This window comes from Vitis vinifera, chromosome 12, assembly GCF_030704535.1.
Source record: "Vitis vinifera cultivar Pinot Noir 40024 chromosome 12, ASM3070453v1".
Lineage (NCBI taxonomy): Eukaryota > Viridiplantae > Streptophyta > Magnoliopsida > Vitales > Vitaceae > Vitis > Vitis vinifera.
Genome location: NC_081816.1, coordinates 21,423,983 through 21,451,872, shown reverse-complemented (window position 1 = coordinate 21,451,872; position 27,890 = coordinate 21,423,983). Strand labels below are relative to the sequence as shown.

The 27,890-nt window shown below is 36.4% G+C and overlaps 1 protein-coding gene across 3 annotated transcripts; it reads left to right on the top strand.

The window, feature by feature from the left end:
* The first annotated feature begins 72 nt into the window (after positions 1-72).
* Positions 73-27,025, top strand: LOC100261019 (phospholipase D delta-like). Of its 3 annotated transcripts, XM_059740891.1 has the most exons (12): positions 73-204; positions 732-782; positions 3,893-5,348; positions 5,636-5,752; positions 5,932-6,126; positions 21,093-21,365; positions 21,483-21,551; positions 21,687-21,834; positions 22,796-22,944; positions 25,001-25,174; positions 26,200-26,397; positions 26,495-27,025. In XM_059740891.1, exons 3-12 carry the CDS (start codon positions 4,395-4,397, stop codon positions 26,786-26,788), a joined length of 2,571 nt encoding a protein of 856 aa, XP_059596874.1. In that variant the 5' UTR covers positions 73-204; positions 732-782; positions 3,893-4,394; the 3' UTR covers positions 26,789-27,025.
* Positions 27,026-27,890: the final 865 nt, after the last annotated feature.

Sequence of the window (27,890 nt, the reverse complement as noted above, 5' to 3'; positions counted from 1 at the left end):
ATTTTCAAAATTAGTGAGAAAAAACCCACGTTACCCTTAACATATCATATATGTAGCCGAGCAGGAAGTTGAGAAATTTGAACCCACAAATTATGGTTTGAAAACTGACAAAGAGAAAGTTATAACCGTCCAGTAATCTCCCGCCATTTTTGGTGGTGACCGTTTCTTCATGTCCAAAGTGAAGACACAATGTCTCGCCTCATGGTAATCTCTTTCTCTATCCTTCACCATTTTCCTCATCCTCCATTTTCTCTTTTCTTCTTCAGGTAATTTATTCATCCCTTTTTTTTTTCTTATATTATAACATTTCCAAGCAAAATTAACATCTGGGTGTTGTTTTGGTGTTCAATTCTTGTTTTGTTCTTCTGAAAAGAATAATTGTGATCTGGGTTTTTTTGTTGTGTAAAATCATGATGATCCTGAAAAGTGCTCAAACCCACAAACCTCATGATCTAAAAAATGCCATTGTTTGTCAAAATGGGTGACATGGGTTGTGGGTTTGAGCACTTTGAGGGATCGGGTGCAAATGGGTATAGAGATTTGATGATTCTGGTTGCAGCAATTGTTTAACCCTAATATTTTGGGTATGTGGATTTAATGTTCTTTTGTTGCAGTAGCAGTCTCACCATAGTATATTTCTCAGTGCGGCCTTTTATCTTTGAATTGAATTTTATCAGAAGAAGCAGTTTATAATTTGTTATGATTTTTTTATTATTATTTTTTTCATATAGAAATATTGATGGCTGGTTCTTGCGCTCAAAATTGGGATTACCTGTGGATAGGTATGAATTAGTGATTTTTTTTTCTCTAGTGGGACCGGTCTTCTCCCCAATGTTGGATTAAAGCTTATTCCTTGAGTCTGTAACTCAATGTAGTTAGATTCTGTAATTCATGTTGATAGTTCACTCTGTACATTTGCTTTTTTTTGGCTTTCCCCAGAATCTTTAAGGTTTTATCCATGTAATTTTTTTTGGATAGGAAACAATAAATAGATATATTGATAGAAAAAAAAAGTACAAAAGAAGGATGAAGAATCCTCCCACCAAAGAAAAAACTAAACAACAACAATAAAAGAACAAGACGCTACAAAGTGAAAACTACGAACAAGCTCTCTTGGCTAGATCATCCCGTTGGAGCTACACACTACTAGCCAATCTAGTTGTAACACGTTAAGGGGAAAACCCTTAAAAACCACAGAACAAAAAGCCCAAAGAGAAGTAAGGAAGTGAATGGAATCCCATAAATTCTCTGAATTCCTAACTTTATCCTCAAATATCCTAGCATTTCTTTCCCTCCACACAACCCAAATTAAAGCAATGCACACATTTTGCCACAAAACTATCCCTCTCTTGGAAATGCCAAAACCTTTATAATTGATGAACATCATGTCGGAAATGCTTCTCGGGGGAACCCAATCCATCTTGGCTAGCTGAAATAATATGTGCCACAACCCCATCGTCAAAGAACAATATAGGAAAAGATGATCTGCTGATTCTCCTTTCTTCATACACAACTTACAAATGTCAGGACTAAGAGCTTTGTAGGGTCTTCTCAATTGTAGCAAGTCATTAGTATTTACCTTCTTGTGTGCCACCAACCAGACAAAGGACTTGACTTTAAAAGGGACTTGAAAATTCCATACAAACTTAGAAGGAAAAAGTGGAGAAAAATCGGGTAGTTGGAACAAGGCTATAAAGAAAGACTTGACTGTAAACAATCCTGAAGAAGATAAACACCAAGATCTCGCATCTGAAGCCGAAGAGGATAAATGCATACAATCAAGAGAACGCACGAGGCATTAGGTTTTTTCTTTTGATCAACATTCAATACTTCATCCAAACAAAATGACCATCATCATGGAAAGAACCTATGAACTCTGAACAGGGGACTCCACGAATCTCTGGGTAACAAACATTTAAAATGACTTAATTAAAAAATTCCCTTTTGACTGCAACAAACTCTAACCTTTCTATGCAAAACATCAAAATGGATTCAAAAGCCACAAGTGGAGTCAAAGAAGCTGCTCAATCAACTGTTAACTCAGCCCCATATGCTCTTTGGCTTCCAAACAAGGCCCCTGAGAAGAAATCTGGAAATGATTTGAAGCAGCTGAAAGATATCTGGATGGAAAGTGCCATAGACGAATGTTACATCATCATTGTTGAATGGAAGACTCAACTTGTCACCATTACTTGTTTAGAACTTCATTTCTTTATGGAAGTACCTTATTTAGCTGCAGTTTGTGAATGCTAAAGACTGTTCCTTCTAACTCAAAACCTACAGTGATCACTCAATTTACAGTGATTTTAGAGGCCTTAAACTCATTCCTAAATTTTATTTTAAGTAAATTAAACTCATTATTCCCTTCTTTCAATAGGAGGACTCTTTGCACCATTCCTATTTTATTAGTAGTCACCACTTTAGTGGCCCAAAGGGAAAGATACTAAAACAACAGCAAACCAACACTTTGGAGGGTAATTTTCCTACACTTTTCAGAAGTCATGTTTCACAAGAGGGGAAGGGACCTAAAGGAAGTCCCAACTATTTGGTGGTAAGAGATCTGACCAGGTAGCCACATATATGGACAGGTCTAGCATGTATGAAACTGATCCAATATTGAAAAACTTGTTCTAAGCTTGATCCCTAGCCTGGAACTGATTCGAAATAGAAAAGCACACACCTTATGTACCTGAAATTATCACAGGATGCTGCATGAATAAGAGGACCAATTGCAGGAAAGAGATACAGGGACAGTCACCAAAAAAACACCAAACTTTTGCATCTACCTATCTTAATGCTCTCAATCAAAGTTGTGACTGCACCTTGGCAACCAACCAACTCAAAGCTTTACCCAAAAAAGTGAAGGGGATAGAGAATTCCCATGTTTGACTCCTGAGAATTATCAAAGGAATCTAATGTCATTTATCATTTAGCAACAAACAAGGGGGAAAATCATTCAGTCCATCCTTTGCATCCATGAAATTCAGCCTAGACTGAAAATAAAGAAGAAATTTCCAATCTACTCATATCATATAACATTTTAAGCTAATCTTAATCATAAAAATTAGAACTATCATAATAATACCTGTTAGACCTAATTTAAAACTTCAATGTTGAAACTACAAAACCTTTAATCATTACAAGAGTCATAATTGGACAAGAAACTACGCCATGCTTAAATTCTTTGAAGGTGATTCATTGTATTCTGCTCAGTAGTGATTCAAATACTTGATGTGTTTCTTCAAAACATGTCTTATTTGAAGAATTGTAAGGGATCATCATGAGTAAGGTATGCATAGAATTGCAGTTTGTATCAATATCAGATCGGAAGGAAAAAATAAATAAAAGGTGATAGCAGGTGAATTGGTGTATAATGGATCAGGGCTAAAATTGCGTGAGATTTGTAAAGTACTCGATACCCTGTAATAAATAGGTTTTTTTTTCCAAATAGTGAATCTTTATCATAGTGGATAATGAATTGTTTCAACAGAACACATGATTTCCTAACATGAAAGGTTTTCTAGAAAATAAAGGATTTGAATCTGATGTTTTCCTTAGAGGAACTGCTGATAAGTATTTGCTACCATTTTCCCCTTTTCTCATTCTTGTTGGTTACAAATCACAAGTTCTTGAGAAGCGCTGTTATGGGTTTATGGCAGTCTGCATATTTGTAATGTTGTGCCTGTTTGTAGTCATTTGACACAAGCTATCTGGCAACAACTGAATGTCCATTATCATGAACATGAAAATAAGTTTCTGCTTATAGTGTAAGTATATCATTTAACAGATATGTGTGTCTGCATTTGTAAGTTTATATTTCTTTACTGTGGATGCTTGTAAATCTAAATATTGGTGTTTTATCTGTCTCCTTTTGCTGTTTCTGATCTTTCAGCAGGAATGATTCTTGGATCCTTTTAACTTGGCTGGGGCCTCCTTTAATGATTTTGCAGTAATTGATTTATAAATGTTTATTATTGAGACAGCTCAGTTGTGATGTGGAAGAGAAAATATAGGCCAGTTATTAAGTTGGTGAACTTTGAGATAGAAATTGGTTGCCTCTGGATAATAGATTGAATCATCCAAATGTTACAGAAGAATAATAGTTGCTCTTCAGTGTTTGGTGCTTGAGTTGCATGTTTTATGTCATGGATTTGAATTGGCGTTAGATGTGAAGTCAGGAGAAAATTCATGAAAGATTAATCTGGTGCTTACTTTTTTTGCCAGCCTCTTCTTTTAAACCCTCTGTTATTCAGAAGCAACAAGATTAATTTCAGATATCATTGATGTGGTTATCTATAATCTGAGGGCATATTTGTCAGTTGAATCTATGGACCTATATTTAGCAAGAACGAGATACATCCAGAAGTTAGTATCTGTGTAGTCACTAAGTCCACATGGCTGGTGACTCCACTGTTCACGGAGAGACTCTGGTTAATGTGGTTGAGGTCTCTGGGGAAGCTGTTTTCTTGCATGGGGAGCTAGATTTGTGGATTTTAGAGGCAAAATCTCTTCCAAATATGGATTTAGCTACAGAAAGAGTGAGAAGATGCTTCAATATGTTCGGATCTTGCACATCTCCTTTTAAGATAAGGCATAAGCATTCGAGCAAGCATCATTCAATTATTACCAGTGACCCTTATGTGTCTGTTTGTCTAGCAGGGGCGACAATAGCACAAACAAGAGTAATTCCCAATTCTGAGAACCCTTCATGGGGCGAACATTTTTGTGTGCCAGTTGCTCATCCTGTCATGAAAGTTGAATTTCATGTTAAAGATAATGACATTCTTGGGGCTCAACTAATTGGAGTGGTGGGAATATCTGTTGAGAAACTTATCTCAGGAAATGCTGTTAGTGGTTGGTTCCCTATTGTTGGTTCCCAGGGGAATCCCTTGAAGCCCTATCCTGAATTACATGTGTCTATTCAGTTTAGACCAGTTGGGGAAAACCCACTATATAAGGATGGTGTTGGCGCTGGCTCAGGCTATCTTGGTGTTCCCAATACATATTTTCCTCTCCACAAAGGAGGTAGCATTACTCTTTATCAGGATGCTCATGTGCCTAAAGGAATGTTACCTGAAATTTTACTTGATGGTGGAAAAATTTTTCAGCAAGGTCAATGCTGGGAAGAAATTTGCCATGCTATGTTGGAAGCTCACCACCTGATATATATTATTGGGTGGTCCATATTCCACCCAGTCAAGCTTCTGAGAGAGCCAACAAAGCCAGTACCTGCTGGTGGAGAGCTTTCCCTTGGGGAATTGTTGAAATACAAGTCAGAAGAAGGAGTTCGAGTCCTTATGTTGATTTGGGATGATAAAACCTCACATGACAGATTACTTTTTAAAACAGTAATGCTCATTCACCTGGTGATTTTTTCTTTCAAGTTGTACCTAGATTGAGCTGAATTTCTCAATTACATGTCACATTGTTTCCCTCTTTTCAAATCTACATCTCTCTCTCTCTCTCGCACACTTGCTTTCTCTCTCTCTTTTCTTCATTTTTTGGTTATGTCATTTGATATTTGCATAACCATATATATCTTCCATGTATGCCAATAAATGGATGGAAGGTTAAGCCTAGTGCTGAGATTCATTTTCTGGTTATGCACTATAATTAATTATACACTTGAATGCAGGAAGGTGTCATGCAAACTCACGATGAAGAAACACGAAAATTTTTTAAACACTCAGGTGTCCATTGTGTGCTTTCTCCTCGTTATGCCAGCAACAAGCTTAGCATTTTCAAGCAACAGGTGTGGAATAATTTTCTTACATTTGTGATTTGAACTATATGCTAATAATCAAAAGTAATTATTTTAAGGGAAAATTTTGGTGCTTACTGACCTTTTAGTACTATTTATTTGCCCATGTAGCATGTTTTTACAAAATTTGCATTCTTATTAACTGATTGATATCCTTCCTTCTAGTCCAGGTAGTGGGAACCCTTTTTACACATCATCAGAAGTGTGTGCTTCTGGACACTCAAGCTCCTGGAAACAACAGGAAAATAACTGCTTTCATTGGTGGTCTAGATTTATGTGATGGCCGATATGACACTCCTGAGCACAGGCTCTTTAGTGATCTTGACACCGTATTTTCAAATGATTTTCACAATCCTACATTTCCAGTAAGTGATTATTATACATATACAGAGATCTTTTGCATGATTGCTCTTTATGATTTAATCTTGGTTGTTGAGTCTGATTGATACCAGCACTTAAACACTGTGTGATGTGTAAATTATAACTGTTCCATGGTTTGTCCCAGCATTAGGAATTTATTGACACAAGTTAATTGTAACAGGGCATAAAATTTTCAAAATTAAATGTTTTTCTGCTTTTAAGTAATTAAGCTATCCCAATTGGCTTGTTTTAGGCATATATTCCATAATAGTTTCTTCATCTCTATAGATAGTGATAAGTTCTCTCACTCTCTCTTTCTGTGTTCTCTCTTGCTCTCTCTCTTTTTGTGCTGTTACATGATTTTGAAGCTGGAGCTTCCTCCACCCCCATCCAACTCTTGCCAAGGGCTGTTCTTTTTGTGAATAGAAGGTTGGTTGGTCCTTTTGTACTGTTGTACATCTGTCCTGTTACCCATCCACGATAGATGGTGTGTTTACCCTTTAACCAAAGGGCCTTGTCTTCCCAAGTATTAGCTTGGTTTTCTGTTATGCATCGATGGAGGATGATGTGCCTTTTTTAATCTAATGACAGTGCCCACCATATGCTGACCACCTAAATCCCCAGCTTAAGATGTCAATGCTACTGCAAATATTCTTGGAAATGCATGCCTATCTATATGGGTGTATGTTACTTAACAAAATATCCTTGCACAACTTCTATATGTAGCTTAGCACTTATGCACATGCAACTATGTCCTTGAGAGAAACTATCAACATCATCCACTATGAACATCTTAGTTTAGCCCTTAGAAATGACCCAGCATGTTTCATCCTATAAACATCATAAAGCTGATGATGGTACCCACCAGTCTGTTTACTAAGAGGCAAGGTTGTTAGCTCCCATAAGGAGTTCTTACTCGGTGTACACTATCTTCCATCAATCACACTGCTCTGTCTTATGACGTCCTTTGATAAAATTTTGAAAGGGATATGAAAGCTAAAAGCTGGAATTAGGATTTTAAATAATTCATCCACATTGATTTCATTGATTTACAACCTATGTATTCAAGCTGTATAGTGAAGGAAACAGGAAAATATTCCAAGGAAATAGCAACAGATAAAGGAAATAGGCTAAGCAAATAAAAACAAATTCCTACAATTACTCTAACTTTCCTATCTTAATATAAATATACAAATCTGATTTCATTTTCTATTCAATTCCATGATTTTAGTCCATAATCAAATCAGAAGAAATATTCCCTGCTTTCGAATACTCCCCCTCAAGCTGGTGCATAAATATTATGCATTCCCAGCTTGTCTATTATAGGACTAAACATGGTGTTTATGAGTGCTTTTGTGAAGACATTTGCTAGTTTCTGTTTAGTAGACACAAAAGGAGTTTTTTTTTTTTTTTTGATAAGTAAACAATATATGCATTAGAAAAGGCTAAACGCCACAAAGCATACAGGGAGTATACAAGACGGCTAAAGCCTCAAAAAAAGAAAAAGGACCAAAAAGAACTACCTCCCCTTAAGTGGAAGCTATCCACTCCAAAAAACCTATAAGGGAGAAAGACTCCTCACCTAAATACACTTTGGCCCAATTCCACAAGTTACAGACAAAAGAATTCTTTAATTTCTGAATATTCAATTCACCCCCCCTAAAGGCTAACCTATTCCTCTCCTTCCAAACCGTGCAAAAAATACATAACGGAATGGATTTCCAAATCTTTTTCCTTTTCTTCCCTACAAATGAGCCCCTCCAGGATATTAAAGTCTCCTTTACAGTTTTTGGTAGGACCCACTTAACATCAATCAACCCAAAAATAATATCCAATAATATCCCATAGGGCTCTAGTCACTATACAGTGTAAAAGAATATGATTTACATTCTCTTCTTCACAACCACACAAAAAGCAGCAATTTGGGAGTTGCACCCCTTTTATCTGGAGTCTATCCAGAGTGAGCACCTTCCCCCACGTAGCCTCCCAAGCAAAAAAGCAGACTTTAGTTGGCACCCTATCCACCCATATTCTCCTTGCGGGAAATACTGTGGCATTAGGCTTGTCTAGCAGCCTGTAAACTTCTTTGACTTTGAAAAGACCATTTCTTCCCTGCCTCCACATAACTGAATCATCCTCTAAGGAGGGCCTATGACCCCTCAAAGTATGAAGCAGCTCCCCAACCATATCCAACTCCCAATCATTGAAGTCCCTCACAAAAACAAGCTTCCAAGCTCCTTGGCCCGAATCCTGATCCCACATCTCCTCAATCGTAGCATCCCTATGCATGGCAAGGACAAAGAGGTGATTGAAGCATTGGGACAACGGAGTGTCAGTGCACCAACTATCTTTCCAGAATTTGATTTTGGAACCCTTCCCAACTATAAAGGCCAAGTTTTCCCAGCATCAATCAGATTCTTTCATAATCTCCTTCCAGACCCCTACTCCAGCCGCCCCACGAGCCTTCTTTGACCTCCAACCATAATCCTCTTGCCCATATTTTGAAGTGATCACTTGTTTCCAATATTCTTTTCACAAGCAAACCTCCAAATCCACTTGCCCAGCAAGGCTCTATTCAGAGTGGCTATTCTCCTTAATCCTAGCCCTCCTTTGTGTTTTTCTGTACAGACCGCATCCCATTTAACTAAATGAACTTTTCCCTCCAAGTTTCCTCCCCCCCATAGGAAATCTCTTTGGGTTTTCTCCACTCTTTTAGCAACAGACTTGGGCATTCGGAAAATAGACATTTGGTAAGTTGGCGAGCTAGCCAAGGTGCTTTTTATGAGAGTGATCCTCCCCCCTTTGGAAATGTACTGTCTTTTCCAAAGCGCAAGTCTCCTCCTGATCCTTTCTTCCACTCCATCCCACATAGAAGTAGCCCTATTGGGGACCCCTAAGGGGAGGCCCAAATAATGAGAGGGCAGAGACCCCACCCTGCACCCTAACTCAACTGCCAACTCAAGAATTTCCTCCATTTCTCCAACTGGAATGATTTCGCTTTTGGCTAGATTAATTCGAAGACCCGAAGCCGCTTCAAACCAAAAGAGAATCCAGCTTAGGTGAGAAACTTGCTCTTTGCTCGCCTCACAAAACACAATTGTGTCATCAGCAAAAAATAGGTGGGAGATATTCAAGGAGGTTCTACTACCACCCCGAATATTACACCCTGAGAGATATCCCCCCTCCACCGCTCTCCTGATAAGGACGTCCAGAACCTCCATTCCCATAACAAAGAGGTAAGGGGATAGAGGATCCCCTTGACGAAGCCCTCTAGTGCTAGGGAAGAACCCAGCTGGCACTCCATTAACAAGAATAGAAAATTTAGCAGAGGATACGCAACTCCACATCCATCCCACCCACTTGGTCCCAAAGCCCATTTTTTTAAGGACCTTCATTAAGAAATTCCAATTGATGCTGTCATAAGCTTTTTCTATATCCAATTTGCAAATAAGACCCTTTTCTTTTCTCTTCTGCCACGAATCTATCACCTCATTAGCAATTAAAGACGCATCCAGAATTTGTCTTCCCATTACAAAGGCATTCTGAGCAGTAGAGACCACCTTACCAATCACTTTTTTAAGCCTATTAGCTAAGACTTTAGCCAAAAGTTTATAGAGCCCCCCCAACAGGTTTATAGGTCTAAAGTCTCCAAGATCCTCAGCCCCGCTTTTCTTAGGTATCAACACCAAGAAAGTGTTGTTTAGGCTCTTAACAAAGGAATTATGCTCATGAAATTCTTTAAACATCTCCATAATCTCCTCTTTGGCAAAATCCCATGCGTTTTGCCAAAAGGCAACAGTAAAACCATCCAGGTCAGGGGCTTTATCCCCATTCATCTCCATCAGCGCCGAGTGAATCTCAATCTCTGCAAATGGGATTTCCAGACTCTCTGCTTCTTGCTGGCTGATGCAACCCACCTGAATGCTACCAATATCCGCCTGCCAACCCATATGTTCAGAAAGCAACTGCTGAAACGAATTCACAACACCTTCTCTCACCTCCTGCTCCTCTACTAGCCACTCCCCATTAACCTTAATTCTGTCCATAGCGTTGTTTCTTCGATGAGCACTAGCCATTCTATGGAAGAACCTCGTATTTCTATCCCCGTCCCTTAACCAAATCTCCCTTGAGTGCTGTCTCCAATGGGCTTCCTCTAACAGGACCCATTTCTTAAAGGAATCTTTAGCTTCCTTTTTTAATTCAGCTTCCTCCATAGACAAAATTCTCTCACTTTCCACCCATAGACAAAAGAAGTTACAATATGCCCAATCTCAATTTTCTCCTTTATGAAGTGTCTATCCACCTCCACATGCTTAGTCCTATGGTATTGGACTGGGTTGTGAGCAGTATTGATAACAGCCTTATTGTCACAATGGATAGTTGTTGGTTCTTTAGGCTCCAATCATAGCTCCTTGAGAAGATTTTTAATCCATAATGCTTCACACTGATCTCATTGATTTACAACCTATTTATGCAAGTTGTACAGTGAAGGAAAAAAGGAAATATGCTAAGGAAATTGCAACAAATAAAGGAAACAGGTTAAGGACATAAAAACAAATTCCTATAATTACTCTAACTTTCCTATCTTATTATAAATATACAAATCTGATTTCATTTTCTATACGATCCCATGATTTTAGTCCATAATCAAATCAAAAGAAATATTCTCTGCTTTCCAACACTCCCCTCAAGCTGGTGCATGAATATTGTGCATTCCCAGCTTGTCTATTATAGGATTAAACATGGTCGTTTATGAGTCCTTTTGTAAAGACATTTACTAGTTTTTGTTTAGTAGACACAAAAGGAGTTACAATATGCCCACTCTCAATTTTCTCCTTTATGAAGTGCCTATCCATCTCCATAGGTGTAGTCCTATCATGTTAGACCGGGTTGTGAGCAATACTGATAGCATCCTTATTGTCACAATGGATGGTTGTTGGGTCCTTTAGGCTCCAATCGTAGCTCCTTGAGAAGATTTTTAATCCATAATACTTCACACTGATTTCATTGATTTACAACTTATTGATTGGTGTTGATAATATTACATTTTTTATTGCAAGTGTTGCAATCCTTAATGGTGAAACTCCATTGATTTTCTTCTAGGTGAGACTCCTAGAAGGCCTTAGTGAGATTTTAGGGTTTCCATCTCTTCAACGTTGTATATTTTTTCCCTCTATTTTTTTAATTTTATTTTTCTCTACCATAAACTTTATTCCTTGTTCCTCTCCTCACACCTAAAAATAAAAATCCTAGCCCATCTATCTGAGTGTAGGCAGCCATTGTAGGGTTGTCCTACAAAACTTCTTAGAGCCAGGTTCTTGGCTTGAAGGTGTAACTTATGCAAGCATGAATTCCAAAAAACACTTCTAATAATCAAGATGCCGCTACAATACACTTAGAGGAAATTTCAACTACAACAATCCTATCTAGATGCTATAATACAACTAAATAGCAAACTTGATGAGATTATGAAGTTATTAGAAAAGAGTCAAGAGAAAGGACCAATTGAAGATGAGATTACAACCATCAATTTAGACAATCCCCAAGTAGATCACACGAAGAACAAGACAATTTTATGATGGGGAATCAAAGAAGAGGCAAACTCTTTGAGCAAGATGATGATGTGACAAAAAAGGTACGCCTTGAAGTTGCTGAATTTTATGAAAAATTAAATCCAACAACTTTTCTTGATTAGATTATATCGATGGAAGATTACTTTGATTGGCATGAAATGCCCGAAAATAGAAAAGTTCATTTTGTGAAGGCAAAGTTGAAAAGAGCAGTATGTCTATGGTAGCATAATATTGAGAATCAACTTCATAGAACTAGACAACCACCAATAGACACATGAGATTAGATGAAGTTGAAGATGAAAAAACACTTTCTCCCAATTGAAGAATTCCGTGAATTGAGCATTCAAAATTAAGTGTGGGAAAGTGATGCTCAACTTGCAACCCATTATAAAGCTGGATTTCTAATGGAGATTCAATTTGAGATGATAGCTGCACACACTTATATTGTAGACAATGTTTATCAACTAGCCCTCAAGTTGAAGAAATCCTCAAGTTTCGGGTTTCCATATGTCCAAGTTCATAAATTGGGAGCTCTTTCTCTAGCCGGACAACAATCAAACCTTTAAGCACATCAAGCTTCAAAACTTCTAATCATGTAAATGGTGGGGGCAACAATCAATAGACTTTGAATGTGGCTAATAAAGATGGTAATAGGGGTAAAACTTCAATGAGTATTGGGGATAGAAAAGTAGATGTGACTCCTTTATGTTTTAAGTGTGGTGGACATGGTCATCATGTTGTTGTGTGCCTAAGCAAAAGTTTACATTTTCCTGTTGAAGAACAAAATCTAAATTAGAGAGTTACCCAAAGGAAGAAGAGACCTGCAATGTAGATGAACTTAGTGAACAATGTGATTACTATGATGGTATGATAGAAGGCCATAGTCTTGTAATGCAACCTTTATTAATTGTCCCAATGGTAAAAGGAAAAGGAGAATGGCAGCGTACTAGCATTTTCTAGACACATATTTCTTGCCAAGGGAGGTTATGTACCATGATCATTAATAGAGGTAACAGTTTGAACATAGCTTCATAAAAGCCCGTTGAGAACCTAACCTTAAAATAGAAAGACATCCAAATCCATTCCGAATAGCATGGGTTAATGACACCTCTATTCTAGTAAGTTTTTGTTGCTTGGTCATATTCCTTTTTTATAAGGACTTTGAAGAGTTCATATGTTGTGGGGTCTTACCAATAAAAGTAAGTCATATTTTTCTTGGAAGACCTTGGCTTTTTTATAGAAGAGTTCAACATGATGGCTACGAAAATGCATATACTCTCATACATAATGGGTGTACGAAGATCCTTTGTCTAATGAAAGAAGTTCCTCTAATTAAAAAGTCAAAGGAGACAACCAAAAAAAGGTACTTACTATGTGTCAATTTGAAATGGAGAGCATGAAAACTAAAGTTATTTTTGCTTTAATGGCCTAGGAAGTGGATGAATTTAAAGAACAAGATAAGGAATATCCAACAAATGTGCATAATATCCCTGATAACTTTTTTTACTTGTGGTTGTAAAGTTACCTAATCAACTACTTTCTATGCGTAATGTACAACATGCCATTTATTTGATTCCTGATGCACCATTACAGCAGAACATGCTGAATTGAAGAGGCAAGTTGATGAATTACTTACTAAAGGCTTTATTCGAGAAAGCCTGAGTCCTTGTGGAGTTCCTACTCTACTAACAACAAAGAAGGATGGATCGTGGCAGATGTGTGTGGATAGTCATGCAATCAATAAAATCACAATAAAGTATTGATTTCCAATTCCAAGACTTGATGACATACTAGATATGATAGTTGGATCATTAATCTCAAAGATTGATCTAAGAAGTGGATATCGTCAAATATGTATTAGACCAAAAGATGAATGGAAGACATCCTTCAAAACTAAGGATCGATTGTATGAGTGGTTAGTCATGTTGTTTGGATTAACTAATGCCTCAAGTACATTCATGTTGGTCATGACATAGGTATTGAAGCCTTGTATTGGACAGTTTGTTGTTGTTTATTTTGATGATATTCTTATCTATACTCAATCCTATGAAGATCATGAAGAACATTTAAGGTAAGTGATGCAATTCTTGGGGCTGAAAAATTTTACATTAATTTGAAAAAATGTACTTTCATGAGCCTTAGTGTTATATTTTTAGGCTTTGTTGTGTCTTCTAAGGGTGTTCAAATAGATTTGAAGAAGATCAAAGCTATTGTTGATCAACGAATATCGACAAATATCTATGAGGTGCGAAGCTTCCATGGAATGGCTACATTCTATTGATGATTTTTCGAAATTTCAGCTCTATTATGTTCCCGATTACTATATGCATGAAATTTGGGCCATTTATTTGGATTAAGGCAGCCAACAAGGCATTTGAAGAAATTCTATCCAAGATGGTGAACCCTCCTATTCTAGGTCCACCAGACTTTGAGAAAGTATTTGAGATTGCTTGTGATGCTTCCCATGAGAGAATTGGAGCAGTTCTTAGCCAAGGACATCCTATGGCTTTCTTTAGTGAGATACTCAATGGGGTAAAGAAAAAATGCTTCACATATAATTTTAAATTCTATGCGGTGGTGCAAGTAATTAGGTATTGGTAGCATTATCTCAATTACAAGGAATTTGTTTTGTATTCGGATCATGAAGTCTTGCGATATCTTAATTCTCAAAAGAAGCTTAACTCTTTACATGCTGGAGTAGTTTTCTTCAACCATGCACCTTCAATTTAAAGCATTGTGCGGGAGTTGAAAATAAAGTAGTCGATGCCTTAGTAGGAAGGCTCTTCTCTTAGTAAACATGTTAGTCACTACCATTGGATTTGAAGAATTAAAGCATTGCTATTACAATGATGCTGATTTTGGAGATATTTATTCCCCTCTTTTAAGTGGTTCAAAAGCAACACAAGTTGATTTCCAGATTTTAGAGGGGTACTTGTTCTATAAAGATCGTTTATACGTACTAAGGACTTCCCTATGTGATCATGTCATATGGGAACTTCATGGAGGTGGAATGGGTGGACAATTTGGATGAGATAAGACCATCGCTTTGGTGGAAGATCTCTTCTTTTAGCCTAGTTTGAAGAAGGATGTTTAGAAGGTTATTTCAATGCAAATATAGGGTTATATACACCATTACCAATTCCAACCAAACCTTGAGAAGACTTGAGCATGGAATTTGTACTTGGATTGCCAAGTACATAATAGGCTTTGATTTTATATTTGTTGTGGTTGATAGATTTTCCAAAATGACATATTTTATCCCATGTAAGAAGGCCTCCGATGCTTCTTATGTTGTTACCTTGTTCTTTAAAGTAGTTCACTTGCATGGATTACCACAATCCATTGTTTCTGATCATAATGTCAAGTTTTTGAGTTATTTTTGAAATGCCTTGTAGGCTAAGCTAGGTAGTCAATTAAAAATTTCAAGTTCTTTTCATCCTCAAGCTGATAGGCAAACAAAAGTTGTCAATTGAAGCCTTGGTAATCTTTTGAGATGCCTTGTTGAGAAATCGGGATAATGTCTTACCATAAGCTAAGTTTGCTTTCAACAACTCCATTAATCACACTATTGAGTACTCACCTTTTGAAGTGGCATATGGACTGAAACCTAAGCAAGTTGATCTTATTCCATTACCTACTTTTGTCCACACCAGCTAAAATGGTGATGCATTTGCATGTCATATACGAGATATACATGAAAAGGTATGAGAAAAAATCAAAATAAGTAATGAAAACTATAAAGAAGCAGCAGATGCACACCAAAGATATATTCGGTTTCAAGGAAACCTAGTAATGGTTTCTCTATATCCAAAAAGATTTCATTCAAGCACATATAAAAAACTTCAAACTAAGAAAACGTGTCCATTTTGGATACTAAATAGGTTGGGTGAGAATGCATATTTGCTAGAGCTTCCTTTAGAATTGCATTCTAGTCCAATATTTACCTGTTGTCCACTCAACGAGGTGGATACCAAATTTTTTTTATGAAATGGCGAGGCAAACCACACTCTAAAAATATATAGATTACAATAATAGATTTTTAGAAGCTTAACCTTGACCTTTATGCATTGAATCAAACATCTAACTCATTGGAGTCGAGTTCTTTCAAGCCAGGGGGAATTGATGGGGGAAAGTCTTTTAAAGTATATTCAAGAAAGGAAAGAAAAGGTATGACTGAGAATTAATTTGATAAAAGTGAGTTAATCCTAGTGGGATGTGTGGAAAACGTGGATGCTTTGGCTGCAAAACTTAGTTGTAAGGTCAGGAGTCTCTCCTCCTCTTATTTGGGATTGCCTTTGGGAGGTCCTTTTAAGTCTGTGGTTGCTTGGGATGGATTGGAGGAGAGGTTTCGAAAGAGATTGACAATGTGGAAGAGACAATACACCTCCAAATAAGGGAGGCTCACCTTGATTCGGAGTACTTTGGCTAGCTTGCCCATTTATTTCATGTTTGTGTTTACTTTACCTTGGACAGTTAGATTGAAGTTGGAGTAGATTTAGAGGGATTTTTTGTGGGAAGGTGGGGCTCTTGAGAGGAAACCTCCTCATGTAAGATGGGCACTTGTTTTCTTAGACAAAAGAAAAGGGGGTTTAGAGGTGAAGTGTCTTTCTTCTCTTAATAAGGCGCTTTTGTGCAAATGGAGTTGGAGGTTTGCAAATGAGAGAGGGGCCTTGTGAAATCAAGTGATTAGGGGAAAGTATTGGGAGGAGCACGGGGGTTGGTGCTCCAAGGAAGTGAGGGATGGGTATGGTGGAAAACAATTAGGAAGGAGTGGCATGTTGTAAGTAGTAGACTCTCCTTTGTGGTGTGCAATGGGCAGAGAGTGAGATTTTGGAAGGATAAATGGTGTGAAGATTCATTTTTTTTGTTGCTTTTCCTACTTTATTTGCTATAGCTATGTCCAAGGATGCCTAGGTAAAAGATGAGTGGAGTTTCACTAAGGGAGGGGGGTGTTGGAGCCCGTATTTCTTTAGACCCTACAATGATTAGGAGACGGATGAGGTTCATAGATTTTTATTGGGCCTCAATGGGAAGAGTGTTCAGCGGAATATGGAAGATAGGGTGCTTTGGATAGAGACTAAATGTGGGAAGTTCTCTATTAAGTCTCTCTACAAAGCCCTAGAATAAGGTCCTTCAATCTTTTTCCCATCGAATGTCATTTGGAAATCCTATGTGCAACCTAAAGTGAGTTTTTTTTAGGTGGGAAGCAACTTGGGGGAAGGCTTTTACTTTGGAAAATTTTATAAAAGAGGACGGCCTTTAGCAAATAGATGCTACCTTTGCCAAATGCATGAGGAATCGATAGATCATATCCTTCTCCACTGTGCCAAGACAAGGACTCTTTGGGTGTTGTTTTTCACTCTCTTTGGGGTGCAGTGGGTGCTGCCAGCCTCCATTAAGGCAACACCCTTGGGTTGGGACGAGTCCTTTGTGGGAAAAAGGAGAAGGGAAGTTTGGAGAGTAGACCCTTTATGTATTTTTTGGACGGTTTAGAAGGCAAGAAACAAAATTGCGTTTGAAGATGATGTGTTGTCCATTTAAAGACTTAAGAGTTCTTTTATTTATTTTCTTTGGTCGGAGACGAAATTGTTCATAAAAGATGGTCCTTCGACTTTGGTTGGTTTCATTGATTGGGTAGGATCATGATGAGGGTGGTTTTTTTGGCCCCTCTACTTTTGTCAACAGTTTTTTGTCCCAGGCAGGGAGGGGGGGTGCACCTATTCTATATTTTTTTGAGTCGCTATTTTAGTGTCTCTTTTGAATACAATTTCTTCTCTTTTAATTATAAAAAAAAAAAAAAGAAAGGAAAGAAAAAGTATAAATAAACTTTAAGTAGGATTAATAATAGTTGAAATTAAATTAGAATTAGTATTAGTTGGAATTAAAGTGGGATTAGTATTTGGAGTCAAATTAGGTTTAGCTAATTAGGTCATAAGACAATTAGAATTAAAGTCATAATGAGTTATTAGAATCTTAGTAGACTTTGGATTTCTTAGAGAAACCTATAAATAAGGCTAATTGATGTAAATCAAATATTGAATTGATTGATATTAATAATATTACTTTTTTATTTATTTTATTTATTGCAAGTGTTACAATCCTCAATGGTGACATTCCATTGATTTTTTTTCTAGGTGAGACTCTTAGAAGGCCTTAGTGAGACTCTAAGAGTTCCATCTCTTCTTCATCATATTTTCTTTCTCTCCATTTATTTTTAAATTTTATTTTTCTCTACTATAAACTTTATTCCTTGTTCCTCTCTTTACACCCTAAAAATGAAAACCCTAGTCCATCTATTTGAGAGATTTTTGTGATTTTACTAATTGACAAAAGATTATGAGCAATGTTTGGAACATGAAGAATTGAATCAAGAGTAATTGATAGAGAAATTGAAACAAAACCTTCTCCACTAATAGGGATAAATGAACCATTGGCAACAAAAACCTTACCATAATTTGAGTATGAACTATAAGACAAGAAATTGTTTGATTCATTCGTCATATGATTAGAGGCTCCTGAATCAATGATCCAGGGTTTAGAAGAAATATTTTCAAATGTGTGTAATGCATAATCAATATTACCCGACTTGGCAAAATAAGATGAAGGGTTGGATGGAGATCTAGATTGACCTAGTATCTTGTACAATAGTTCTAGTTCATCCTTACTGAAGGGACTTTTGTCTGATGATCGAGAGGTTGTTTCAATTTCAAGATCATTTGCAACAATCCCTTGGAAAGCTTTCTTGAAGGGTACCTTGCTTTCTTTTCACCTAGAGTTGGTTTCCCATCCAATTTCTAGCAAGTCTCTCTTGTATGCCTTGGCTTTTGGCAGTAATCATACCAACGGTTATCCTTTTCTCCAGATTTCTTTTGTTTCCAAGATTTAGAGGAATTAAAATTATTCTGGAGCCTCCATCTTGTTCAATTTTCAAAGCTGAGATTTCTTGGGAGATTGGACCCATCAACACTCCTTCGACCTTCCTTGACATTCATAGAATAGGTTCTTAACCAAGGAGTCTACCCCTTACCTCATCCAATTTTGGTTTCAGGCCAGCTAAAAAATCAAACACTCTTGTCACATTCCAGAATTTTTGCCAAGGTTGCTGCATCTTCGGAAGTTACCATTTCAAAATGTTGAAGGAGATCTAGTTCCTACCACAATACCATCAGGTTGTTGTAGTAAACTGTCACAGAGTGATCATGTTGTTTTGTATTATGATTAGTTGTCTTCAACTTGTAGATGTGGGCTACATTCCCCTTCTTTGAATAGGTCTGAGACTCAGCATCCTACACATTCTTAGTTGTCGAGAGTTAAACAAAGGGTTCCCCAATCTCTGGTTGAATAGAGTTCAGCAACCATGACATGACCATTGAATTTTCTGCATCCCATATCTCGAATTCAAGATCCAAGTCTTTGGGCTCTTTGACAGTTCCAAGCACATATTTCATCTTCCTTCTACTTTTCAGAAAATGCTTGGCAGATTGGGACCATGAGAAAAAATTCTCTTTATTTTTCTGTTGTAATTTGAAGTGTGGGATTTTCAAAACTGGTAGCAATTTTGGGTGGATTTGAATAGGGACTAGACATGGAGTTATTTGAGATCTCTGACATTATCAATGGAAGGAAAAAATGAATTGGCAATAAAGGCCAGAAAAAACTTCAATAGAGAAATGGCAATGGAGGTCGAGAAGAAGAAGAGTTTGCCAGAAAAATCTCTGGCTTGGATACCACGAAACCTGAAATCTGGAATTAGGATTTTGAATAATTCATCCACACTGATTCCATTGATTTACAACCCATTTATATAAGCTATACAGTGAAGGAAAAAAGGAAATATGCTAAGGAAATAACAACAAATAAAGGAAATAGGCTAAGGAAATAAAAACAAATTCCTACAATTACTCTAACTTTCCTCACTATAAATATACAAATCTGATTTGATTTTCAATTCAATCCCATGATTTTTAGAAGAAATATTCTCTGCTTTCCAATAGGATATATTAAAAACAAAGAAGGAGCCAAATACTGATGAAGTTAGATTGATAACAAATGCATCATTGGCAATAGGCTGCTGAGTTTAGGAAGAAGTGCCTTTGCTCAGAGTAATAGGAATATCAAAAGTATAAAAAGGGAAAAACCCTAAGTAAAAGACTATTGTTGTTATGCCTATTGAATAAATGGACAGTATGAGGTTTTCTCTTTGATGCCTTGGGTCTTCACTAAAAGTTGTAGGTGTTATGAAGGAACAGAAATGAAGATATCTCTTCCTTACTATTTGCAATATATCATTGCCAAATGAATTCTATTGGAAGAAAATAAAGGAATCTCATTCTCTGATGAGTTTTGACTTTATTGCATGTGATATGATAATAGAAATTAGGATCCCAATACATATAATGCTCCTCACCAGATAAAAAAACCTAAAAAATCACATGTAACTGCACAAGAAGAAACTTCACAGTGGCCAGAACTCAAAGCTTCAGTAAAGCAAACATATTATGAGGACGATTAAACAAGGTTCAATTGAGAAAAAGTACAGTGAGATATTGGCCTTCTTTAAATGAGAAAGAGATAGCATTAATGATATAGCAGCCATCATTCCCAAGAATGTTCTAGCCATACTCACATTATAGCGTCTCATCAAAAAATACTCACATTATAGTGATCATTAGAAGTTCAGGTAACCTTGATGCTATGTGATATAGAACTTCAGATTGAAACCTAGAAATTATAGAGAGAAAGGAAGGGCAGGATAATAATAACTGAAAAGAAAGGTGTTTAATTAAAACACTTGACCCCTGTTAGTGTTTATTGTATTGTAGTTTTGAAACTGTAAAAAAACCTACATACAACACTTATAATAATTGTAATTCATATTCAGAAGTTGTAACGTAAATTCTAGAAGCATTTATGAGTTTTTAAGTGAAAACATAGTAAATAGATCAAGACTTCCCCAGTTGAATGGAATCCTGATTGAAATCAGTTTAGTTGATTCCTTTGAAGTCACACCAACTGATGAGTTTCAACTAGTTATTTAATTTGGATAATCAGTGAATGACAGTATACGGATGCAGGGCATGAATTGTATGCCATCACTTATTTCCAACTAATGACTGAGCCTATTAACAGTAGACTTTTGGATCAGCATTTACGCTTCATTTCATAGGCTTCTCTTTCTGTTTTATAGAAACGAAGGGATTGCAATGTTTAATATGTTACTGATATATCTTTTGCTGCTACTGATTTCCATTCATCGTGTATCCCCTCCAAATGTTACTTTTGCTTGACATATGATCTTAGTTTTCTTCCTGATGAAAAAAGTTTTCAGAACACAGATTAAAGGAAATTATATTCCAAATACATTGTTTTGACAGTTGTGTTCCTGGTAATATGTACAGTCTCGTGCCCGTGGCCCGAGGCAACCATGGCATGATTTACACTGTAAAGTTGAGGGTCCTGCTGCATACGATATAATGACAAATTTTGAACAAAGATGGAGAAAAGCAGCAAAATGGCGTGATTTCAGGCTCAAAAAGGTCACACATTGGCATGAAGATGCTTTGATAAGGCTAGACCGCATTTCATGGATAATCACTCCCTCCTCAGGTCCCACTGGTGATCATGCTGTACGCGTTACCACTGAAGAAGATCCAGAGACTTGGCATGTGCAGGTAGGGAAAAATAGGTTATTTTGAAGATCAATTACTTACTTGTATTGTCTCTTTGGAAAAGGAAAAAAAAAGAAAAAAGGATTACATATTCTGATGGTGGCTATTCTCTTGTGCTAGGTATTTCGGTCAATTGATTCAGGATCTGTGAGGGGATTCCCAAAGCTTGTTCAGGATGCTGAGGCACAGGTTAGGACTACGCTTATGTGCAATCCTTGTTAATTCTGTGAGTTCTGTATCCACTGAATTAGTTTCAATCAGGTTTATGTTAGTTGGCTTTATACTTTAGTAAAATTGCTCCTTTATCTGCCCCTTTGCTTGCAGAATCTTGTTTGTGGGAAGAATCTGAAAATAGATAGGAGCATACATGCTGCTTATGTGAAAGCAATAAGATCGGCACAACACTTCATATACATAGAGAACCAGTATTTTCTTGGATCCGCATATCACTGGCCATCATACAAAAATGCAGGTAAGTAAAGTGATAGATTGCCAGTCTTGTCATCATCCTGCTAATTCCTGTTGTCTATCACAATTGCTGCACAATTGAGACATTCAGTACTACCAGATTTGAAACTCACATAAATAACATTAAGGTGAATTTATCATCTTTATATTTATTTTAGGATGTTATGTATTTTACAGTGAAATCCCTAAATAATTATTCAAGTATCTGTCAACTGGTTAATATAGCTCATGTTAGTTTGATATGCATTATGGGCTCATTATCTAACAACTTAAATTTTTGGGTCAAATTGGCATCTTAACATGATATCAGAGCTCTGGTTAAGTAGAGATCTCAATTTCATGTGTCACTCAAGTTTCTTGTCTGGTTGTTCCCCTATTCATTTATCTATATTCATAGATCTATGCTCTGTCTCTTCACATGTGAGTATGGGGCAGCACGTGAGAAGGGTTTTAGCCTCGTGTGCATTGTTGGGCCATTTATTTGCAATCCATGGTCTGTGATCCACCCCACGTAGGTATGAGGCTACATTTTAGGAAGGTATTAATCTGGTATGCACGATGGATGATTACCCAACATTTTAAGCTTTTGGATCAAATTTCTTCCCACATTGTTCGAGTAGAGATACATGAAAATCTTCATGATTATAACATATGTGTGAAGATATATTTGGGCTGGTTCCTTTTCCAAAAAGTTGGGATTTTTGGGTTGCTGTTTTATCTGTCTGACTATCAAATTTTTAACATTTAGCACATGCAAATAATATTTGCTTTTTCTCTCTCTTTTTCTTCCGTGCTTCTCTCTATGTTTGCATGATTATAATAACTAGGCATATGCTTTAAATTCTCTCTAAAGTCCATAGATGCTTATTCAAAATTTCCTTCAAATCTTTCTTTTGTAATTTATGGTTTTAAAGAGTTCATGTTCTTCCATGTTTTGTAATTCTACATGCTATTTGTGTGAGCAGGTGCAGATAACTTAATTCCTATGGAACTGGCCTTAAAAATTTCTAGCAAAATCAGTGCAAATGAACATTTCCGTGTCTATATAGTGGTACCAATGTGGCCAGAAGGTGTACCAACCAGTGCTTCCGTGCAGGAAATTCTTTTTTGGCAGGTTAAACAAACTTCCTTTTTCTCATGTGTTGTAGTTATTTTCTTCCTCCCAGCATTCCAAGATGTGGTTAAGGTAGGATATTTCTCCAACTGAGCATGACTTTACTTTGTTTTTCATTTTCCATTTTGGTGGATATGTCACCTATGTATTATTGCCTTGTACCTAGTCCCTAAGTTAGAAAGTAATCACTAAAGGCAAAGGTCGATACAAAAGCCTCAGCTCCAACAGAACAAGGAAAAACATCCTTTTATTTTATTTTATGTTTTTTGAGACAAACTTCTAAATGATCTTAAACTTGTTTACCCTCTGGAAAAAAAATCTTCTTCATCCAGAGGGATTGGAGATGAACCTGAACATAAATGTTGAGAAGTTTCTGAATAAAGTTAGTTCCAGAGCATTTAATTCATAAAAATCTGTAATTAAGGAATCTAAAATCAGAAGATAAAAGGTAAAGTTTCGTGGTTTAGGGAAGGTATAGACAGTTATAGTTCTTTCAAGAGGTTGCAAACTGCTGAGGTTTTGGAAAGTTAGTGGTAGAATGGTAGATTTGCAGTAGAAATGCATAAGAAAAGAATATAACATCAGATAAGATGGAACTTAAGAAAATTAGTCATCATCTTAAAAAGGGCTACAAAAATCAGAATTGAAGTAAAATTTGTGGCCTATGATGATTTATATGGAAAGGTAGGTATGAAAGATGTGTAGGAAGATGAGTGCATACCATCCAAGTGCATTAGAAGTGCAGATCATAGAATTTTTAGTTTAGGCTTGGGAGGACTTAGTGACAAATGGAGATAGAAAGTATAAAATCTGGGAAAGAAGAGAATATGGAAGGCAGTAGACCATGGGAATTTTTGTTGGAGCATGGCAGTGTATAGGACTAATTTGTTTAACAAGATCGTAAGCATAAAGACAAATGGATGAAAGCACTTCGGTAGCATATATGTGGAAAGAAAATTGAATATAAAGCTCCACAAATTATCATGATATAAGATTACAAGTTATATTATGAAACTTTGAGCGATATTATGCAAACTCTAAGACAGGAAAGAGCAGAATCAAAGCGTGTACTTGGTGTGTTGCCCTAAGGAAATATACCATGAAGCTATTTTCTTAGGAAAATTAATTAAAAGTTTAAACGATAAGAAAGATCTCCGTATAGTGCTAATTGACATTGAGGATGCATGCACTAGGATTTCTAGGGAATTAATGTAGTGAGTTGCAGAAAAGAGAGAGGTAGGAGCCATATGTGATCAAGGTCATGGATTATGGATCTGTGAGCCTGTAAGAAGTATGACAACTGTTGGAGGGCAGACAAGTGAAATCCCAACTATTGAACTCTTACTTTTTTGCATTGATTATCGTGTAACTTACTGGGCATATTCAGGGAGATGCATCACTGTGCTTGTTGTATGCTGATATATAGTTTTAAATTTCTAATTGATGAAAATCAAGGAGTTAACTCTAGGTTGGAACTATTAGATAGATACTTTAGAATTAAAGGTTTCAAGTAAGAATGAGATGGTTGTGAAACTTTCATGGCCAGGAAGTACCTAAAAGTGATGGTTTCTGTTATCACAGATCAATTATCCATAATGAGGGGAGGATCAAGGAGGATTTCTCCATCCAGTTAGTACAGGATGAATGAACCGGGGAAGCACATCTGAAGTATTATGTATTATAGAAGACCTTTCATGCTAAATGGAAAATTTTATAGGATGGGCTATAAGAACAGTTATGCCTTATGGCGCATAATGTTGACAGTTAAGAAACAACATGTTTGAAAAATGAGTTTATCCGAACAAAGGATTGTAGGACAAGCGGAAATAAAAGAAAAGATAGAATAGTAAATGAGTCTATTATCAAGAAAATAGAGGTGATCTAAGTTGGTTTGACTCTGATCCTCAGCTTCTGAACATCGAGCTGGACTTGTTCAAATGCACATTTTTCTCATTGTTTCCATTTTCTACCTTTGCCATGCACATATGTATAAAAAATACTTAAATAAGAAGCAGTTATTTTGATCCTTAAAGCTACCAAATTTGAATGACCGCAGGGACAAACAATGAGTATGATGTACCAGATTATTGGGCAGGCTATTCATAAAGCAGGCCTTTCTGATACACATCACCCACAGGATTATTTGAACTTTTACTGCCTTGGAAAACGTGAAGCTTCATCTACAGAAAGTTCTGCTCAAACAAGCAATTCTTCTGAGAACCGTGCATTGGTATGGCATTTTCCCTCTTATGTAAATCAGTAATAAGCTAGCTATCACATTTATTTTCCAACCAAAAAACATTTCATCATGGGTTAAATATCTAATGAGGGCCACCCAATTTGAATTGTATATCATTGTGGTTAAAGTATGATGCTCCAAATTTCATACTTAACTAAGAAATTTAAAAAAAGAAAAAAGAAAAGTAACAAGTGGAAATAAACGATAGACCAGCCTATAATTCTTGTTGCTAACAATTTGTAGTTTTGTGTAATATTGGCCTTTCACACTACATATTTTGTTAGGCTATGTTTGGTTTTTAGAAATTTGAGGGAAAATGTGAGAAAAAGAAAATAAAGAGGAAAAGTAGAAGGAAAGAAGTAAAGGAAAATAAAAAAATAGATTTAAAGTCAATAAATTATTTTTGTATGCTGCTTCAAACTCACTTTACTTATTTTAACTCTTGTACATAAAAATAATTTGAAAATACATAAATTTTTAATTAATTTTAATTATATTTGATTTTCTTTCGTATTTTTAATGGTAAAGCCAAACATGAGAAAATCATTTTCCTTAACATTTTTTTTTCTTTTTCTTTTTTTGGAACCAAACATAGCATTAGTCTCATTCATATTCCAGATACATGGAATTAATTGGTACCATGGAGATTGGAATTTCTTAGCAGCTAGTATCGCACAGAACCTTGCCCATATCAAAATTTTCCTCTTGTCAAGGATGTTAGTATTCTAGCAGCGTAGTGCTCATTCAATATCATGTCTCTATCTTGAATTTACACCTGAGCTTGCCTTTCATAATGCACCCTTTATTTTTCCCATTTTAGGTTGCTTAGATCACAATAGAGATCAAATCTGGCGCTTCCCTTTGTACGTGAAAAAGGAATTTGGTTTCAGCATAGTGTTGCATTTAAAATGTAGACATATCAACTTGAGAATCATTTGTTCATTTATAGTTGCAAATCCAAGGTTATGGTCCAACATTATTCACCTCCATCTCTCTGTTTTTTTTTGTTGTTGCAGGGATTAGCTCAAAAGTTCCGCAGATTTATGATTTATGTCCATGCCAAAGGGATGATAGTTGATGATGAATATGTCTTGATAGGATCTGCTAACATTAACCAGAGATCCTTGGACGGTTCAAGGGATACTGAGATTGCTATGGGTGCTTATCAGCCATCATACACATGGTCAGGAAAGAAGACTCATCCACATGGCCAGGTTGCTGGCATTTCAAATTCTTTTGTCGCATATTGTTTTAAAACATATGCATTCATGTCTCAATATTCATCTGTTGCAACAACTATTTTGGACACAGGTATATGGCTATCGAATGTCTCTCTGGGCCGAGCACCTTGGCACCCTTGAGGATTCCTTCTGCCAACCAGAGTCTCTAGAATGCATCAGACAAGTGAACAGCATCGCCAAAAATAACTGGCAGATATATGCAGCAGACGAGAACAAGGAGATGACAGGGCATTTGATGCAATACCCAATTCAGGTGAGCAAAAATGGAAATGTAAGCACATTGCCCGGTCATGAGTGCTTTCCAGATGTAGGCGGTAAAGTTCTTGGATCACCCACTAATCTTCCCGACGCACTAACCACATGACAATCTCATCATACCTTCAAAATGGAGTTACAGTTCATTGTCAAAGTGCAGCAGAGGAACAAAAATGGTGAGCATACTGAGCAGCTTGAGGTAAAATGAAGAGCAAGATGCTAATATCACTGCAACAAACAGTTGAGAGAGTATCAACAAGGCTTGTGAAATGTTGGGTTTCAGTGATGTATGACAAACACCTAAACACCTATTTGGGCAATGGAAGTTTCAGAAACTTTTTACTTTCATTCTCTTTCATGTTTGAGAAAGTATTGTACGATGTTGATGACAGTGGACTGGAGTCAAATCCAGTCCGGGTCAGTAATTGAACCGGAGGGCCATTGAACCGCCATCGAACTGAACAACCCGATGATTTGACTCGGTGAAGTGGGCTGTCGGTTCGGGCTTGAATTCATTTGGCCAAAATGGGTCACGGTTTTGGGCTGAAATCAAGCGAGTGGGCTTCTGCATGGGATGTAGCTCACAAGCACTCATGATCTGGGCCGTGCCATTCCGATGTGGGACTGACTTAGGAAAACTGGAAGAATAAAAATACAACATGGGGATTCGAGCTTTTAACCTCACCTTTAGAGGGTCACCACCGCTATGCTATTTATTCACTATATAAGCATTTCCACATGAGCATAAAAAGGGGAAAATTCTTCCCAAAATTTTTATAATAATAAAAATACAAATAATTAAAATTAAAATAATATAATTTTTTTAAAGCTATATATATAATATAAAAAATAAATATTATTAATTTTTAATTTCTTTACATATTTTAAAAAATATATAAATTACATATTTATAATATCAACCGTTCGACTATGGGTTTGACTTATGAATCGATAATTTTTTTAATTTAATGACTAGTTCAATTCTAAAAATATTGACAAAATCTTGATATATGAATGTTTAATATATTGTTTGAATAAAAATCTTCTTTTCTCAACTTGGATCACTTCAATAAATTAATAACTTCAATAAATATATAAGATAATAATATTTTTAAAAGTTCTTACCAAACAAAAATTATTCATAATATAATTTCTATTTTTATCAATTCACTTTTTCTCGGTCATCGTATACTTGAAGTCTCTTTCTATGT

What these genes read in the sequence shown, in the direction of transcription:
- LOC100261019 (XM_059740892.1), top strand. Translation starts at nt 4,395, where the DNA reads ATGGCTGGTGACTCCACTGTTCACGGAGAGACTCTGGTTAATGTGGTT. An exon ending in ACAGATTACTTTTTAAAACA is followed by an intron (nt 5,349 to 5,635) that starts GTAATGCTCATT and finishes ACTTGAATGCAG; the next exon opens with GAAGGTGTCATGCAAACTCA. An exon ending in TTAGCATTTTCAAGCAACAG is followed by an intron (nt 5,753 to 5,931) that starts GTGTGGAATAAT and finishes CTTCTAGTCCAG; the next exon opens with GTAGTGGGAACCCTTTTTAC.